The sequence below is a fragment of the Malania oleifera genome, chromosome 5 (assembly GCF_029873635.1).
Source record: "Malania oleifera isolate guangnan ecotype guangnan chromosome 5, ASM2987363v1, whole genome shotgun sequence".
Classification (NCBI taxonomy): Eukaryota; Viridiplantae; Streptophyta; class Magnoliopsida; order Santalales; family Ximeniaceae; genus Malania; species Malania oleifera.
This window is the reverse complement of record NC_080421.1, coordinates 101947385-101967161: the sequence shown is the minus strand read 5'-3', so window position 1 is coordinate 101967161 and position 19777 is coordinate 101947385. Positions and strand designations below refer to the sequence as shown.

The following is a 19777-nucleotide window of genomic DNA, read 5'->3' as shown; positions in this document are numbered from 1 at the left end:
TTTTGGAGCTCATACTCCTATACATATCAGCATACGGTAATAAGACGCCACATATTTGTTTTACAACATACTTGGAACAATTACATACAACCATACATACGACACTTATTTGGTTTCCGACAAATCATATCATTTTCCATTTCAAGTATACAGTTTATGCAAATATGGATAACAGTCATCTCGATAATATAGTTAAAAAAAACGAACGATTTTCCAAACAAAGCAGAGATGATACACGAAAGCCCCAAATTTTTTCAAAAACTGTAACCCGAAAATCTCGTATTTTATTCAATAGATTTCCCCAAATAAGTTACCAAAACATACATACGATCGTAGCCTACAAGCTTACCAATCCTGATTTCGAAAAATAAACTGATATAAACTGAATCCCCTTACCTTAAACTGAATTCCAACTACACACTCTACGGTCCCCAAAACTACGAACCGAGACCTCAAAACCTACAAACCACAGTACAATACATGCTTACAATTCGTACAACCACACACATATTCTGAATCAGAAACAAAAACTGAGCCTTACCTTAATTTTAGCCCGAAACCCGAAATCACTCAAAATGAGATTCTGATCCGTTAAAAATGTAGAGAATCCTTCCCTAATCCTTGCAGTAACGTTGGATTTACGAATCTGACGACGAACGGCGACGAAAACTAGAGAGAGAGAGTTCTTCAAGTTCTAGAGAGAGAGGGAGAGGATATTTTAAGATTACTTAGCTTAGAAGCAATGACAACTGATATTTATAGCCCTTGACTCTGGTGGATTTGTTGACAAATTGGCGTCCTCGTCGACGAGTCCGCCATTACCTTCGTCGACGAGACGGTGGGCTCGTTGACGAGCCAAATATTTCCAAAATTTTCCCGAACCTCTCGGCATTCCCTTATCGACAAGCCTCTGAATTTATCAACAAGGAGCCTTCAACCTTCGTCGACGAATGATGGCCTCGTCGGCGAAGTCTGCACAATTATCTTTTTACCCTTCTTTCAAATATTAAATCCACACACTACGCTTCGGGTTTTTACAGTACTGTGCTCCTGAAACTCAACTGAACTATCATCCGGGTTCTGATAATATATAATACATGATAATATATAATTTAACATAGGTAGATTGATAGCATTTTCTGTAATAACATAAATACATACGACCTTGCGCCGAATTCTTTCATATTTGCGGCCTTGCGCCAAACATTCATAAATATGGTCTTGCGCCTAAATCATACATAATACACGGCCTTGCGCCGACTATAAATCATGGCCTTGCGCCGAACATTTCATACTTATCATTCTGAATAAATAATTCATTTATCATGTATTTTGAAATCATAATGGACTGCATTATTTCATAATCTCTGAAAACATACCTTATTCGTAAAATTGCCATAACATAATACTTTCCATGTAAAATAATATTCATGCCACACAATGCTGAATAAAACCATACATTCTATTATAAAATCATATTTTCTCACATTTCATAATATATACACATTTCAACATAATAGCAGTATTTTCTCAAATATGCATTTCCTCAATTATATTCAAATATAATACATATTTTCTGAACATAAATCTACTAATAATTTAATAATAGTTTTCATGGAAAAATAACTGCTTTAGTTTATTCCCTTACCTGATTACTGAAAAGGAACCCTCCCTTAAAATTCACTAGTTTCGCTCCCATAGGGTTCCCCGATTAATACCCTAAAAACGACAACTCTTAGAAATAAACTTCAGTATTTTTCCGTGTACAACATTTCCTATAATTATGGGAAGACCAAATTCTGAATAATTAGCCTTACCTTGATTCAGGGATGAATTTCAAATTATCTCCACCGACGATCCACTCCAGCATATATGTAGAGAACTTCCCCAGGAGTGTCATGGTTGTTTCAGATCATTGAACCAGCATAAATACAGCCCAGACTCTTAGAGAGAAGGGAAGGGAAATGAAGGGAGGAGAGAGAGAGGGTTTGGTGCGTCGAATTTCAGCCAAAAAATGAAGTTTGGTCTATTTATACACTGGCCTTCATTGATGGGTCACATCACCTCGTCGACAAGGTCAAGAAGGTAATTTGTCGACGAAATTCAAAACTGCGATATATATCCCCTCGGTATCTTCGGGTACATCCTCTATCACGGAGCTCGCTCCACTCGTCTGTCGGGATTCCCTAAAATATTTGTAATTCTAGGGGTGAGACACCTCTTAGTAAGAGAAATAGACTAATATCAATGTGTGGGAACTTGAGTTTTATCATAATGTAAAAATATACTGCAAATAATATAACTGTCATATATCTTAAGCTGTAATTGATAGCACATGAAAATCTATACTTTTAAACATAACTTACTATATCATAATGAATTTTCGTATCATTTAAATCACTTGTTAAATCCGTATATTACTGAAATCTTACCTTATATGTATAATTGCAAATCATGAATTAACCCTGCATGACTCGGGTTGTGCAACCCATAGGCTGGACTTAATGCTGGCTGGCCTATCATGTTAAGTCAAACATGACATAACTACACACAATTGCCCATCCTACTCTCCGTCAAACCTCTAATGGGTTAGTACACAGTGAGTATCCTACTCACCGCCTACACTTCGGGGCTAATCAGCCTCCGACCCACACTTCCTGAATAGTGTGGTTGCACTGTCGGCTATACACCAATCTGGTCCGCCCATCCTACTCTCCATCAAACCTCCAACGGGTCGGCACATAGTGGGTATTCCTTCTCTCCGATTTGATTGGCTAGCAATGGTACCGCACTCATAACATACGTAACCATCCAAGTTCTGCTACTATATAATACATTTCACAAAATATACTTCTATTCATAAATAAAATTTTCATATTTATGAAATAAAATCTGACTTTTACATATGTCTGAATAAAAACTGCCATTTCATATTTTTTGAATAAACTAACATATTAAAACTAATTACGGCATCTGCACCGGCTATCATTACACGACATCTGCGCTGGATGTCATATCTTAATATACTATAAATATCTTAGTTTTTGTATAGTTTATGATCTTTCTAAAAATTACTGTAAAATCATACTTATTTTATGAATATAACATATTCGGACATACTATAATTCCATTAAACTTATGCACATGCCACACAAGTGAGTTCTACTCTGTATTATACTATAATATGCTATAAAATCTATTTTCTCTGTTCAATATTAGTATTCCTAAAAACTACATTAATTCATAAATAAATTTTTAAAAATACCCGACTTAATCTATTCCCTTACATGTTTCCTGATAAACTTGTAGAAAAACCCTAAATCACACCTGCTGCTTTCAGAACTCCAATGTGATGACCTGCTTATTTGCCTCATTCATTTCTTTTTTTATAATCAATATCATAATTCCCAGCTCAGCAGATCATAGTACACCTGGACCCGTGGGTACTAGGGATAAATCAGAACACAACAAGGAAGCCTAAGCAGCAGGAAACATATAATCATAGTATTATAAACACAAAACATCCATCTCATTACACAAATACCAGAGTCACTACTTTCACTGTAATCCAGTATATACATCCCAAAAATAAAATCTGGGGACATTTCCTAAAAAAAAACCTAACCATCCCTACAAGACTTACCCTTCAGAAAGGGCGGGCAACTGCTCTAGATCAGCAGGGCTTTTCCCGCTCTCCTATCTGGGGTTCCTGAAAAGTTTATAAAATTCAGGGGTGAGACAACTCTCAGTAAAGGAAATAAACTAATACTAGTGTGTGACAACATGAGTAAACTGTGTTATACATATCCTATACAGAACATATCCAGTAACTATTTTGTCAAATCTGGGAACACATATACATATCAAATCATGGCAGAACATATTGCATTTTCATAAACATATCTCATCTCATATAGTAATAATAACATAAAAACATTCCTGGTAGGTTAGCTGGCTATTGTCATGTATTACCCCCACATGACTGGGTTGTGTGGCCCGAAGGCAGGACCTGACAATGGTTGGCTGACCACTGCCAAGTCAAACATACAGTCTGTAAATCCAATGGGTCTGCTTGACCTAGTCCATACACCAGGGGTGATCACACACACTTCTTAATAACCACATCAACCATCTAATCTCACACCACTCCGTACAGTGGCGTTAACACAAATATCATGATCACGAAGACCATGGACACATAGCAACGGCACCATGCAAGTGCTAGCCTAGACCAAGCCGACTAGGTTCTGATATCATATAACATATACTAAAACTGTGATACATAGATATCTCATATCATTTATTTTCACATTAATCATATTATTTTGCGTATAAATATGTATCATGAAAATCATCGGCTTGTATGCCGGTATTACACATTTTATCATAGCTCGGCCTATACACTGGCAAATCATAGCACAGCCCGTACGCTGACAAATCACATCATAGCACGGCCCGTACGCCGGAAAACATATCATAGCACAGCCCATACGCTGGCAAATCACGTCCCGTACGCCGGCAAACATACCATAAAATCTCGGCCTATACGCCGATTTTCCATTATAAAAAAAAAATCCGAATCATAATCACATTTCCAGAAAACAGTATCTCATAGCCATTTCTACTCATGCCACACTGAACAAGTTTTCCATATTCAACATACGATCATATTCAACATTATTTCCCAAATATAAATCATCTATCATATATAAATATATTTATTTTCCAGGAACCAAATGCTATATATATATATATATATACACATACATTTTCTCAAAAAGAACTAGCTTAGTTTATCCCCTTACCTTGCCACTGAGAAAGCCCCCAGAATATTCTAGTCTAACTCTCGTAGGATTTCCTGACCAATACCCTGAACATGAAAACTCCCAGTATTAAACTTCAGTATTTTCATGCATACATCATTTCCTATAACTATTGCAAGACCACATATGACTTGAAAATCCTTACCTCAACTCAAGGATGATTTTCAACTCTCTTTCACCAACGATCAACTCCGGCAGATTTGGAGAGAACTTCCCTAAAAGCGTCGTGGTGACTTCGGTTTGTCGATCCGGCGTAAAACTGGCCCAGAATCGAAAAGAGAGAGAGTCGTAGGGGAGAGAGAGAGAGAGAGAGAGAGAGAGAGAGAGAGAGAGAGAGAGAGAGAGAGAGAGAGAGAGGAGAAAGAGAGGAGCGCTGAAAATGACAAAATATCTCGGTTTTCCACTATTTATACTACCAGATTCGTCGACGAATCCTTCAGTAAATTCGTCAACGACTCCCTGTATTCGTCGACGAAATTCAGGCTGCCCTAGAACCTCTCTTGGTATTTTCTCTTCGACGAATCCCTGTATTCGTCGACGAATTTCCTTATGTACTCGTTGATGAAGCCTACTGCCTCCTTCTTTTTTTTTTTTCATTTCTTTCTCTCTTAGTATTTAAATATCATTATTTTCCTGGTTGTTACATCCAAACCTTGAAATCATATTAACCCCGGTTTAAACAACTCAAACCTCAATATATTACCATCTAACACCTTTCCTAGGTTCACATATTCCAAATAATTGCATAAACACTAAAATAACTTACTTGCCCTGATTTTGAGATGGTGCCCAAGAATCTTAAATCAGCAATATGTTCTGGTTAAGTTGTAGAGAATCTCCTCGAGATCATCTTGGTAACTTTCGATTGTCGAAACAGGGAAAAACGGAGCCGGATCTGAAGAGAGAAGGTGGAGAGACTGAAGGCAAAGAGAGATAGTGAGAGAGAAAATGAGTTTCTCGCCAGAAATCTGATTTTTCGCTATATATAGACTGCTGGCCATGTGACTTTGTCGAAGAGACACATGTACTCGTCGATGAGTTGTAGAAGGGTGTTCGTTGATCAAGATAATGAGTTTGTCAATGAACCCTTAATGGCATGAATTTCCTACTCTCGGTATCTTCTCGTCGATGAGACACGTATACTTCATCGACAAGATCTAGAAGGATGTTCGTTGACGAGAACCCTAGGTTCGTCGATGAACTCCTGCTGATACTCCTTAATATAATTCCTTTTCCTTCTTTTCTTTTTCTTTATTCTCTCTTTTTTTCCTTTATTATTTTATTGCTATTGTTTTTTTGGGTCTCTACAGAACTGCCTTTGAATACCCTCTTGCTTGCAAAATGAAATAAATTGTCGTCTTTTTGTTCTCCTCAATTATTTGTCCTTAAACACTTGATTCTTTTTCCAAATTAAAGTTCCACTTGTGCTTTGAATTCTTTGAACACTAGAAACACATCTGACTTCCTCTTGATTAGATACACCCATAATCTTCTGGAGTAGTCATCAATAAATGATACAAAATAATATGCTGCTCCTAGGGATGGAATTGGTGATTCCCATACATAAGAATGAATCAAGTCTAGAATGTGTTTGCTTCTGGTAGTAGATCTTTCAAATTTTAATCTATGTTGCTTACTTGTAACACAGTGCTCACAGGAACGTAAACTTACTAATTTGAGTCTGAGACGAAGATTACATTTTGAAAGAATCTTCATACCACGTTTAGACATGTGGCCAAGTTTGCGATGCCACATTATCGTTGATTCTTCCTAAGTTAATGCAACTGATGTGTCTCCCTATTGTATAGTATTTCCCAGCAGTGTGTATATATTTGCCACGATCTTTTCTGCCTTTATCAATACAAGCGCGCCTTTGACAAGCTTCAATATCCCATTTTCAATAAAGGTCTTATAGATGAGGTCATCTAACTGTCCAAGAGACAGTAAATTTTTCTTCAAGTCCTTCATATGTCATACCACTTGAATAGTGCGAATTGTACCATCGTACATCTTCAATTTGATATTACTGACACCATCGATCTCTGAGGCATGATCATTACCCATGAATACAGATATGCCTGAAACAGGTTCATAAGAGTGGAACTAGTCTCGGCGAGAGGTCATGTGCCAGGTTGCTCCTGAATCCATGATCCATATATCAGTGAGTTTCTTACCGCCTTTAGAGATAGTTTCTGCTTCACTGTATAGGATTTCGCCATCACTGGAGGTACTCACAACGCATCTTTGAGAAGCGTTCTCCTCTTGAGCTTTCCCTGCATTCTTCTACTTATGCCAACAATCGTTCGATATGTGCCTCCTTTTGCCACAATTGTAACATTTAAAATTCTTCTTACTCATTGACTTTGATCTACCATGACTGTAACTCCCACTAGAGCCACGTTCTGTTGATCTTCCTTTTGTCATCGGTAGTGCCTCAACTTGTTAAGAACTAAACGATCTATCTTCCTTGTTTTTGCGCCTAGATTCCTCTTCCAGAACAGCTACCGCAACATCATCAAATACTAGATTATCTAGACTGAATATTATTTGTAATGTTGATGATGAGTTGATCATATGAATCTGGCAGATTTTGGAGTAGAAGCTCCGCTCGCTCGATTAGCTCAATCTTATGGCCTTACGTCGTCAGTTGGGAGAACAACGTATTAAGATTGTTGATGTGGTTCGTAACTAATGTGGACTCACTCATTCGAAGAGTGTAGAGTCGCCTCTTTAAGAATATCATATTGTGAAGTGACTTTACCTCACAGAGCTTTGTCAGCGCATCCCAAATTTCTTTTTCCGACTTCTTCTCCGCAATGCTTGATAATACCGAATCTGCTAATACTAGATGAAAATTAGCCACAACATTGTCATCCATCTCGTTCCATTTTTCATTAGTTATCCTTGTTGGTTTGTCTCCAATTGACGCCAAGCAATTGTCTTTTCTGAGGACCGCCTTCATCTTTAATTTCCAAAAGGAGAAATTACCCTTATTGAACTTCTCAATTTCATACTCTACTGCCCTTGTAGTTGATAAGATCTACTTCTCCACTAAACCGACTCCCACTTTTTCACCGTGATCAATAACATATATGTGAACAATATCGTAAATGAATGGAACTGTATACTTGAACAAATCTCGTATACGTTCACAATATTGTAAAAGTATCCGGTGACACGTGTGAATAGTAACCATGAATAGTAACCCCAACCCAAAGGTCGTAACCCAAGGCTCTGATACCACTGTAAGGAAATTGAATGGGTAGGAACATTATCACACAACTAAAATAAGAAATAAAAAAAAAAAAGGAATTGACACTAAGATTTATGTGAAAAACCCCCAAAAAAATCGAGTGAAAAATCACGGACAAGAGTAGAAGGAATCCACTATCAAAAATAATGATACAATTTCTCTCTAATTACAAGAGGAGAATAATGATACATCTCTTTTGAATTAGGAATACACAAATCTCACTAGAAACAACAGGATACAATAAGAATACTTTTTTAGGAGAGTACTTGATTTCTCTTTCTTTTAAACTGGAGTTGGAGATGCTTGTAATGATTGGAACTCCTAGTAAGCATCTCTATTTATAGTAGAGAGTACTGTCCACCTTTGTTGAATTCTTCTTTCTGCAGCATTTAGACTGCCACCTTTGTAAACTTGTGCAACCACCTTTGTAAATTTGTATAGTTATCTTTGTAGACTTGTATAGCAACTTTTGTAAACTTGTGCAGCTACCTTTGTAAATTATTGTAAGCCACTTATATTGACAGTTTCAGCACACAAATTATTAAAAATAGGCTTTACATTTCACATCTGTATAGCACTACCCAATATATGGGCTACATTCAAGCGTGCCTGTCGGTGAGATGCAGAATTGCAAGAAAATGGTGGCTGCGTGCATTGAAGCCATGCACCCTATCATTGTTAATTTTCCTTTGCCCCATGCAGCAAGTTGAGGCCACGGAAAGAATGAAACAATCAAAGAAAGCAAGCAACGTGTGAGGTCCACCACATCCACGCCCACACCCCGCATCGATCGCCTAATCCCACGGTACTTTCCACTCCACCAAACACACCCACGCCCACTGCATAAATGCCAGCTGCCTATTGAATTTGAGAGGGCTCCATATATTTCAAAGCTAGCTGCACTCCACCCATATTACACGTACCTATGTATAAAATATTGCATAATGTATGAATTCAAGCCTACTAGAATTGCTTCCCATGACTTTTGACTCTCCCTTTTTGTCATGCAAATTGCGAACTGCAATTCATGCATTAATGGACCACTGTCCAATTTCACTCACTCTCTCTCTCTCTCTAATGAAAGCTGCTCTTGATCGATCTCAGCTTAATTTTATGTATAGGCAGATGGAAACATATGTATAAATGCTAGTGGAAAGTACTTCAATATTTGATCAATACACATATATATATATATATATATATATATAATATGGTAGGCGGGCAGGACACGGCATGGAATCAGAGGAAGCACCTTTTTAATTATTATGGGCTGAGAGATTTCCAATTTGCAGCCACTGCCGGACAGGATACTCATCTATATATCTATCTAGCCCATGCCGCCTACGCAGTTGGTAAGCTTACATTTCTTTATTGGCTGCGCAGTCTGAATTCTGATCAGCTGGCTAGAAAGCTCACTCGTTGTCTGTGCCTCCCCCCACTTGCACCGCCACAACCATAGCTTGTTTTGTTCAAATGTTCCTACTAATTACTTACTAATCAAACAAATAAATTATATATATTTACATATGTGGTAAATGCGACTAGTAATTTTGGTAATTCTAAGATTAATTCTCCCTTGAAACATTATGTCGATGAATTATCAATGGACAGACGACTTTCACCTACAATGATAACTAGAGTCTTTGAATTATCAAAATATATATATATATATATATATATATATATATATAGATAATGTATACATGTCATTATGTAGTTTGATGATAAAGGCAAATAAGGGACTACAAAAGGTCCTATAAATTCGACTCTCTATTAAATCATCTTTAAATTATTTGGTGTTAGCTGTGACGGGCAAGAATAATTTACCCTTGATTTGGTAAGAAGTGAGAGTTCGAAGGGTCCTGACCATAGCAAATTCTTGATCATAAAAAGAAATTATCACATGATACATATATATATATATATATATATATATATTTTTTTTTTTCTTACCATCTAATTAATTATTTACAAGTTGTAAAATTCATATTTTTCACTTTCACTCTAAAGTCGTTTCGTCTTTAATGAATAAAAATTCTAAACCTATCTTTCCATTTGATATTTTCTTTTCTTATCTAAAGTAAATTTCTTTTCCTTTGTATTCCTCTTTTATCGGTCCTCTTTTATCGGTGACCTACATTTTATATCTCTATTATGTATAAAGTTGTGTTATACTCACTTGAGCCTCATATAGGCCTCATGTGTAGTTTTGCTCTTAAAAGATATTTTGCATAGGTAAAATGAGCACCAACTGTCTCTCAACTTTCAAAGAATGTGGGATTTATTTCATATATGGATTGTTAATTATTGCTTCATTCATCATGTATATTTTAAATATATAAAGTAAATCAAATCTTTATAATTATATCTAGAATTAATAATAATGATTCTTTGACGCATGTAATAATTAACTTTTTTTTTCAATATACGTACTTGATAACTTCCTAAATTTATTACGTATATCTTATTTGTTAACGTTATTGGATAACATCTGTTATGAGTTAAAGTAATTATGCACATTTTACAATCATCTATTTTTAAATTGACTATAAATATTACAAAAAAGTTAATACCTCGAAAATCTAAAAGTAAATTTTTTTATTCATTATAATCTTCGCTATAAACTTTCTACGTGTTCATAACATTTCATAGGATAATTTTCAATTTTTATATTATATATATTATAGGGGTGTGCAATCACTCGGTGATTCTTAAGATATACAGAATTTAATTATAATATATCATTAATTTCATTAAAAATAGATGAATTATATAAATTTTATAAAATGTAATTTATAATTCTTACATTTTTAATTAATATATTAAAATTTATTTATATTTATAATAACATCTGAAATTATCATTGAAATTTATAGTCATTAACATATTGACAGTAATATTTAATTCATTAAAATAAATTTATATATTTATATAAAATTATGTATTTCATATAAATTATAGTTGAATATTTTATTAAAGTAAATATATAATATAAACCAAATATATGAATTATAAAAAAAATTATGAAAAAATGTATCTTTCTTATGTTTAATATTTATATATTTTATAAAAATGCATAATTTTCATGATTTAATATATATATATATATATATATATATTCACTTATATAATTTATTAAAGTATAATTGAAAAATTTTTTATTATTAAACTACAATTTTTCTAAAATTGAACATTTGGCCAAAATTACATGTCTGCCAAGTACAACAATAATAGCATTTATAAATAAATAAATAAAAAAAAGCCCGTATCCATCTTCGAATAATTATATAAAAATCCACTTAGTCAATAATTTTTTTAAATACCTTATACAATGAAAACTTTTACGATTGTGTTAAATAATAATTATACATTTTATTCTTTAAGTCCTTCTAAATCGGCCAGGCTTAAACATCCATCGATTTATTATTATTATTAGTCTATATTATTTCATATCTTCGACAGTTTATTTTTATGACAACTAGTTTTATATTTTTGCGTCACATAGATAGCTATTTACAATACCTTAATTAATCGACATATAGGACTTGTAGTTATTCCTTGATTTAATTATAACGTCATTTGAAATGAGAGTCAAATTGTTAATTTTTAAATCAAAATAATTAAAGTTCGTGCGACCTACATGTCATCTAATAATTAAGATTTAAATATTTAATGAAATGACAAGAATCCTTAAGATAAAAAATTACATTAACATAAGTATTTAAATCACGATTTGGGGGGGCGGGGGGGGGGGGGGGGGGGGCGGAGGTTCTTTCTACACTAAGACACTAGGTATGTTAGAGCCGTGTCGTTGACTTTGGCTGCCAAACGCATGAGCTTTGGTCAACCCATAAAATTTGGAAAACCCTAATTATTAATTACCAAAACACGATATGTAATGATCAAGTTGGGCTTAATCGCTTTGGCTGGTTTCCAATTTCACCCCATCAACTTGCAATCAATGCAATTCCCTTTTTAAAGAAAAAATAATGAATATTTTTTGTGTTGCTCCCAAATTAGTTGCCTATGATGATAAGAAATTTCATAAAATTAATATATCCGAACATTTTGGTGTGGATCGGATTTTGAATCACCACTTTGCAATTTCCCCCATGGGAACATCATGCATCGCATTCAAAATGCAAGTGCCAAGATTAATTAAATTCAAAATTTTTATATTTAAAATCACAATTTTTAATTTTGAGAGGAGGTGGAGAAAGATATTGGATAAGATCGAGATTAGTTGTTTTTACTTTTACATTGTAAAACGAGACCCATCAAATTGCATCTTTGCAAACTAGTGAAATATAAAAATTATCATAATAAAATATTGTCAATGATTTAATTTAAATGAATAGTTAAACGTTATGGGTATGCAAGTAGAGTTGATAAAGTCATGCAACTATACCGATTTAAAAGTGGAATTCGATTTTATATGAATAAGTTATATTATCTACAGAATGAATTCATGAAGGCAATATGGGATCTTTGTCCATGGTGCTATAAGTCGATTTAAAGAGTATAAGATATTTTATTTACCATATATAAGAATGTTGAGGTAATATATGGTCTCAATTGAATCTACTTGTCCTCAGTACTCTTGACCACTCACTTAACTAACCTAACTTGTTTTAGTCTTTGTATGATTTGATTATGATCTGACTTGACTATCTTTGCTTACTTCTCGCTAAATTGATGTTTAGCCAAGCAATTAACCACTTGCATTGATTTTCTTACTCAAATTGTTTCTCTTACAACAATATCAACATAGAATCTCTAATGTAAGACGCATCTAAGTAGTTTATTATTATAAACTTTAGAAAGGGTATAATCAAAGATTTTCGAAAGAAATAGGAGAATCATCCCATTTAGGAAACGAAACCTTCAGGCTCCAGTGAAATGCTTCCTTGTCGTGTCTCACTTAGTAATACTTTAGTAAAATCATGAGAACCCTCAAAAAAAAAAAAATGTTTAAACCCATCTGAAACTAGAGTCTTATTTTTCATGGCTCCTCCCACATTATAGCAGGAGAGAGGAAATGTTGAACATCAAATTAAATTCATTCAAGTGAATAGCGAGCCCTAATTTACACTTAATGCATTTTTTATCTCATCTCCTTTCACGCGCAAAGAAAAATGAAAATTAAAGTAAGGAAAAACTCTAAACCTTCATCTCCACTCATAGAAATTTACAACATATATATTGGAGCTGCATTGTGATTTTTCTAGGTCTTTGATTTCTTCTAGAATTTCATGAGTAATCTTGAAAATTTCGTCATAATGAGTTAAATGAAATTTGAAGATCTTTCGGAAGATGCACGTATAGTGTTATACATATGATTTAGAAAATGAATTGATTAGCTTAGGGATGTCGGTTAAAGAGATAGTTGAATCATCTTTGCATGGAGAGAGAGAGAGAGAGAGAGAGAGAGAGAGAGAGAGGTTGGTTTTATAGTGGGAGGAGCCAAAAAGAAGGCTAAAAAATTCATTTTCTATGCTCTACAATAATTACAACATTTTATTAAAGAATTTCATAATTTATTTCTTATATATGGAGGAAGGATTCCTCAAATATTTCTCAAATCTCAATCACTAATTGGTTTATTTCAATTCTATTTCAATTATATTTCTATCTTATACATTTCTAGCACCCATTTGCCAATATTTATGTAAAAATAATTAAGTCGGTGAGCTTAGCACAAAGTCATCTTCATATTTTTACAAATTAATCTAGTTGATACTCTTTTAACCAACAATCTTAGCTTGTTAAGAGCAATTATCTTACCCCCACCACCACCACCACCAAAAATAAAAAATAAAAAATCCTTGCTTGAAAGAAGAACCAATTAAAGAAGTAAAGAACCAAAAAGATGCCCAATAAGCACCAATTGAGGTCTAGGAGGAACATATGAATACACCTGTAGTTCTTTCTGGTAAACAATTAACACATAAAAGACCAAAACCTTATCTTTTCCACAAAAAAAAAGACCAAAGCCAAACAGCTTGGCACCACTTACCCATGGCGACTGCAAGTACTTTGAAAGTTAGAACTTCCACGTACGCGTTTTTCATAGTCATTCAAGTTGACCTTAAACCTCTCCAAAGCCCTATCAGACAAAATTCCCCACCTATCATCCCATCATCCAAACACACATAGCAAACAGTACGTTTACACTGGTACCCCCTCCACTCCCACACCATAAATACCCTAAACCCCAAACCAAATCTTCCAACACCCACACTTCATATCATCTCTCTCCCTCAACATGGCTAATTCCAAATCTAACCTCGTCTTCTCATCCTTCTTCTTCTTCCTCTTCACCATTTCTGCTTTCTCCCTTCTCTCCTTCTCCTCTCCGTCCCTGGCAGACGCAGTCCCATCCTTAACCAGCCCCATTTCCCGAGAAGCCATTTGCAAGTCCACCCCTTACCCCTCCTTCTGCAGAACCGTCCTCCCCCACAACGACTCCGCTAACGTCTACGACTTCGGCCGCTACTCCGTCCGCCGCTCCCTCGCCACAGCCCGCAAATTCCTCCGCGAAGTCAACAACTACCTCAGACACCGCTCCTCTCTCTCCATCACCGCCGTGCGCGCCCTGGAAGACTGCCGCTTCCTCGCCGAACTCAACATAGACTTTCTCAGCAGCTCCTTCAGAACCGTAACCACCACCGCTTCCAGAACTCTCCCCACCCTGCAGGCCGATGACGTCCAAACCCTCCTCACCGCCATTTTAACCAACCAGCAAACCTGCATAGACGGTATCCAGTCCACGGCGAATTCATGGAGTCTGAAGAATGGGCTGTGGACCCCACTCGCTAACGGCACTAAGTTGTACAGCGTGTCTCTGGCTCTGTTCACCAAGGGCTGGGTTCCGAGGAAGAAGAAGGGGGCGTGGGCGCCGAAGAGGAAGCACCCCGCCGCCGCCGCCTTTCTCAACGACCGGCTGCCACTGAAAGTGGTGGGGAGGAGACTGCTGCAGACCGGCGGCGACGCGGATCGGATTATGGTGAGCGACATGGTGGTGGTGAGTCAGGACGGGACGGGGAACTACACGACCATTAGCAACGCGGTGGCCGCCGCTCCCAATAACACTGATGGTGCCGCTGGGTACTTCGTGATTTACGTCACCGCAGGGGTTTACGAGGAGTACGTGACGATCGCGAAGAACAAGAGGTACGTGATGATGATCGGCGACGGCATTAATCAGACGGTGATAACCGGGAATCGAAGCGTGGTGGACGGGTGGACTACGTTCAATTCTGCTACATTTGGTAATTAAGACAAAACTCAATTGACTGAATTCTGTTTTTTAATAATAAAAAAAATAATAACTAAAAAAGCATATAAAAACAAATTTCAAGTCTTCTTCATTGAAAAAGCATATAAAAACAAATTTCAAGTCATTGCTGTAGAAAAAAAAAAAAATATAAAAGTTAATTAGGAATATAAATGAAAAGCTTGTGAGTGAGCATTTTTCACTCTTATTTTATGAAAAATAAAAAATACTTGTGATGACATTAGAGAAGATGAGATAAATTTTTGTTATTAAACTCAGGATAATACAGATTCATATTGAGCTACATTAATCATAGATAAATAATACTCATCCATTATATACTTATGAAAATGATTTATTAATGCTAGAGAACAAAATGAAGTTTATATTCTAAATTTTTATGGTTCAAATATATATATATATATATATATTATGTCATAAATTTCAGTTTTTTTAAAAAAATATTTTTAAAAATATAACCCACAATTCTAGATTTGGACAAAGATTATATTTTGAGAGCATTTTTCATTTCATATTTCTTTTCATCTCATCTGAAAATTTAGAGGGCCAACAATAAATAATTCTTGATAAAATGAGTTTCATGCTATTTTTGCAAGCAGTAGAATTAGTTTGTCATTTGTGGATGAACCAAAATTCTAATAAATATTCAAGATTTACATCATTTGTGAAATTTTGATTTTATGAATTTTTTTGAACGATTGGGTACTTTTAAAAAACACCGAAAGTAAAGAAAAATAATTTTAAAAAATTAAAATGACACTGTTTTGAAGGAGATAAAATATCCTAACATAAATCCTCAAAGTTGTATGAGAGAGATGGCAATCGCCATTATTACGAGCACTGCAAAGCTCAAACCCAAAAATATTTAGCAATGTCAAGTACACAATCATTGCTTTTAGAGATAAATATCTGATTTTATTATCTAACCAAATTGTAATTCAAATTAATCTTAACAAGTTGTGCATCGACATTGCAGCATTGCAAGGAATGGGGTTTGTGGGGGTGAACTTGACTATCCGAAACACAGCCGGCGCGGCAAAGCACCAGGCGGTGGCGCTCCGGAGCGGAGCCGATCTATCCACATTCTACAGCTGCAGCTTCGAAGCATACCAAGACACCTTATACACCCATTCTCTCCGGCAGTTCTACAGAGAATGTGACATCTACGGCACCGTAGATTTCATCTTCGGCAACGCCGCCGCCGTCTTCCAAAACTGCAACATATATCCCCGGCTGCCGATGACCGGCCAGTTCAACGCCATCACCGCCCAGGGCCGGCATGACCCGAACCAGAACTCGGGCATCTCCATCCACGGTTGTACCATTAAAGCGGCCCCAGATCTGGCTTCCTCCAATGCTACCTTCAAGAATTATCTCGGGAGACCGTGGAAGGAGTATTCCAGGACGGTGTATATGCAATCTTTCATGGATAGATTGATTGATCCGTCGGGGTGGAGCATTTGGTCTGGGGATTTTGCTTTGAACACATCGTATTATGCCGAGTTTAATAACTCTGGACCCGGCTCCGCGACGGCGAACAGGGTCACGTGGCTTGGATATCACCGGATTAACGCCACCGAGGCTGCCAATTTCACCGCGTCGGGGTTCCTGCTCGTGGATAGTTGGTTGCCGGAAACAGGGGTGCCTTATTTTAGCGGCTTTGTGTGATTAATCTTGCATATATATATATATATATATATATATATATATATATATATATATATATATTTGGGGTTGATTTCATTTACTTCCTGTTCTTTTATTTGATTCTTGTAATTGTTTAATAGAAGTTGTGGCAGATGATTCTCAATCTTTCCCGCTGCGAAATTTGGGACAGATTTGAATATTAATTGATGTATTAATTGACAAAAATGTCGATACATTTAATTCCCCAAATAAAACAGAGGAGGTATTGGAGATTTCTCATTGTTTTCTCATCTCCTTGGGTCCATCAATGATTCAGATGGTGTATGCGATCCCATTTTCATTTTGAGGTCATTTCAAAAAGGGAGGGGGAGAAAGAATCAAAATGCTGAGTTACCTTGTTGCAATATTAATCAAATTCTATTACATTTTATGAGTTTGGATGACAATCATCGTCTCGCTACATGAGAATATATATATATATAAAACAAAGCCCATTACAGGATTGAGACAAAGTGGGGAATGACTCAGAGCTAGAAGAATCCAAAACCCAAAAGAAGCAAAATAAAATCAAGCAATTGAGAGTCTGATTAAAATTAGAAGTTGCAGGGCTTCAGGTCAATTTCAACCCAGCTGATTGGTGATGGCCAGGACATTGTTGCACAACTTGCGGAAGACTCTGTTGGTATGAGCGAGGACTAGCGTCTCGGAACCCTGTTCGTGGAAGGCCGCGTCGCAGGAGTCGGCGTCGGCGATGGCGGCCTTAACCCACGTCTTAACGTCGTGGTGGGCCTTGGAAGCGAGGGCGGCGATGGAGCCGTCGAGCTGGTCGACGGCGTCCAAGTAATGCTCCAGGCAGTCCTGGAGGCACTGATCCACCACGGGGTCCAAACCAGTCTCGTTCAGCAACTTGTTGATTCGAATAAGCGCATTGGAGGCATTTTCTACGGCGTGCTTGAGCGCGATGGTGGCGAGGCTGGTAAGGTCTGCGTGGTTGCCGTTGGGGTGGGTCTCCAGAGTCCGGTGGCAGAGTTCCTTATCGACGGAGTGCTCGCAGGCTTTCACGATTAGGCTGGTGGCATCGGCGGGGGCGTAGGCTCCGTTGGCAGTGGCCGTGACGGTGTCGCTGGCATCGAATTCGACTGCGACGGCGAGGTTAGGGTGGAGGGCTAGGAAGAAGGTGAGAGGCAAGAGTAGGAATATTGATTTCATTCTTTCTTTCTTTAATTTTTTCTTGTTCTTGCTAAATGTGTTGTCCCGTGAATACTAATTAAGAAGGGGGGCTTGCTTTGGGGGAATGCTTGAAGATGGAATGGAGTCGATGTCAATTTTTGATTGCTCAAGGCTACAAGGTGAAGGTGTGCTTGGAGGACGGTTGAGTTTAATAGTGGCCATCAATGAGAGGAAAATTCGCTTTGCCATTCAAATAACATAACTTGCGCGGTCTTTCAGTTTTTTATTGTTCCGTATTTTTTGGTACATAATTAGATGGTTGCCATTTCTTTGTTATGTATGGGTCACAAACAATATATTTTTTAGGTGATTTATTTTTCGTTTATGTCAATGTGAAGAGTCGTTTGGTTGTCACAATATAAGAATATAGATTGAGAATGCCGTACACTATGATCATTTTAAAAAGTTTTGAACCATGTAAGTTCACAGGTAGTAGAAGCAAGTGTCCGGTACTCAACTTCGACGAAGGTGCGAGAAATTGCAGTTTGTTTCTTAGTGCGTCAGGAAATATGACTAGTGTCCATATGTATGAAAAAACTAGTGGAGGAGTGGTGAGCGAGGGGACAACTAGCTCAATCCGAATCAAAATAGGTTGAGACTTGAAGAGTGTTGGCAGTAGGAAAAAATAAGCTTTGGTCTGAAGATACCTTAATATTTCAAAGAACACATACAATAGCATCATAATGTGGTTGTCTGGGTTGGTGTATAAATTGATTGAGAATTTTGACTGAAAATACAATGTCGGGATGAGTGATGGTGAGATATATTAAATGTCCAATGAGTCGCCGAAACGAGATCGGAGCGAAGATCACCATCAGTATTATTGAGCTTGAGATTTTGTTCTATGGGAAAGTTGGCAGGACGAGTACCAAGATGACCGCTATCAGTGAGGATGTCAAGAGCATATTTTCGTTGATTAAGAAATATGTTAGTGGGAGAGCGAACAACTTTGAGGCCAAGGAAATATTTTAGTTTGTCAAGATCCTTTAGTTTGAATTTTTGAGCAAGCAAGGCTTTGAAAGTACTAATATCGGAGAGATCATTGTCTGGCATGAGAATATCATCAACATAAACAAGAATGAGAGTAAAAGACTGACCCCAAGAGCAGGTGAAGAAAGAGTGATTGGCTTGAGATTGGATGAAACCCACAACAAGTAAAATATAAGATAATTTAGAGAACCAATTGCGAGAGACTTGCTTAAGGCCAAAAAGTGATTTTTGAAGATGACAAACACGACTCTCCTCCTGTTTGCAATAATCCAATGGAGGGGTCATATAAACCTCCTCATCGAGGTCACTGTGGAGAAAAGCATTGTTGATGTCCAATTGAAAGAGATGCCAATTCCGAGCTGTAGCCACTGCAAGAACACGCCTAATAGTAACTAGTTTAGTAATAGGAGCAAAAGTGTCATGATAATCCAAACCTTGTACCTGAGTGTAGCCCTTGGCCACCAAGCGAGCTTTGTGTCGCTCTATGGATCCATCGGCCCAAATTTTTGTTTTGAACATCCATTTACAGCCAATAGG

The 19777-nt window shown here is 36.7% G+C and overlaps 2 protein-coding genes across 2 annotated transcripts; one reads left to right on the top strand and one right to left on the bottom strand.

Moving 5' to 3' along the window:
• The first annotated feature begins 14309 nt into the window (after window positions 1-14309).
• On the top strand, window positions 14310-17289 carry LOC131155581 (probable pectinesterase/pectinesterase inhibitor 41). The gene is made up of 2 exons (XM_058108806.1): window positions 14310-15347; window positions 16350-17289. Exons 1-2 carry the CDS (start codon window positions 14342-14344, stop codon window positions 17039-17041), a joined length of 1698 nt encoding a protein of 565 aa, XP_057964789.1. The 5' UTR covers window positions 14310-14341; the 3' UTR covers window positions 17042-17289.
• On the bottom strand, window positions 17282-18363 carry LOC131155582 (pectinesterase inhibitor 4-like). Its single transcript, XM_058108807.1, has one exon. It carries the CDS (start codon window positions 18227-18229, stop codon window positions 17642-17644), a length of 588 nt encoding a protein of 195 aa, XP_057964790.1. The 5' UTR covers window positions 18230-18363; the 3' UTR covers window positions 17282-17641.
• Window positions 18364-19777: the final 1414 nt, after the last annotated feature.

Excerpts from the sequence above, each read along its gene's own strand:
- LOC131155581 (XM_058108806.1), top strand. The coding sequence starts at position 14,342 with ATGGCTAATTCCAAATCTAACCTCGTCTTCTCATCCTTCTTCTTCTTC. Across the intron at positions 15,348-16,349 it reads GTTCAATTCTGCTACATTTG|CATTGCAAGGAATGGGGTTT; the intron begins GTAATTAAGACA and ends TCGACATTGCAG.
- LOC131155582 (XM_058108807.1), bottom strand. The coding sequence starts at position 18,229 with ATGAAATCAATATTCCTACTCTTGCCTCTCACCTTCTTCCTAGCCCTC.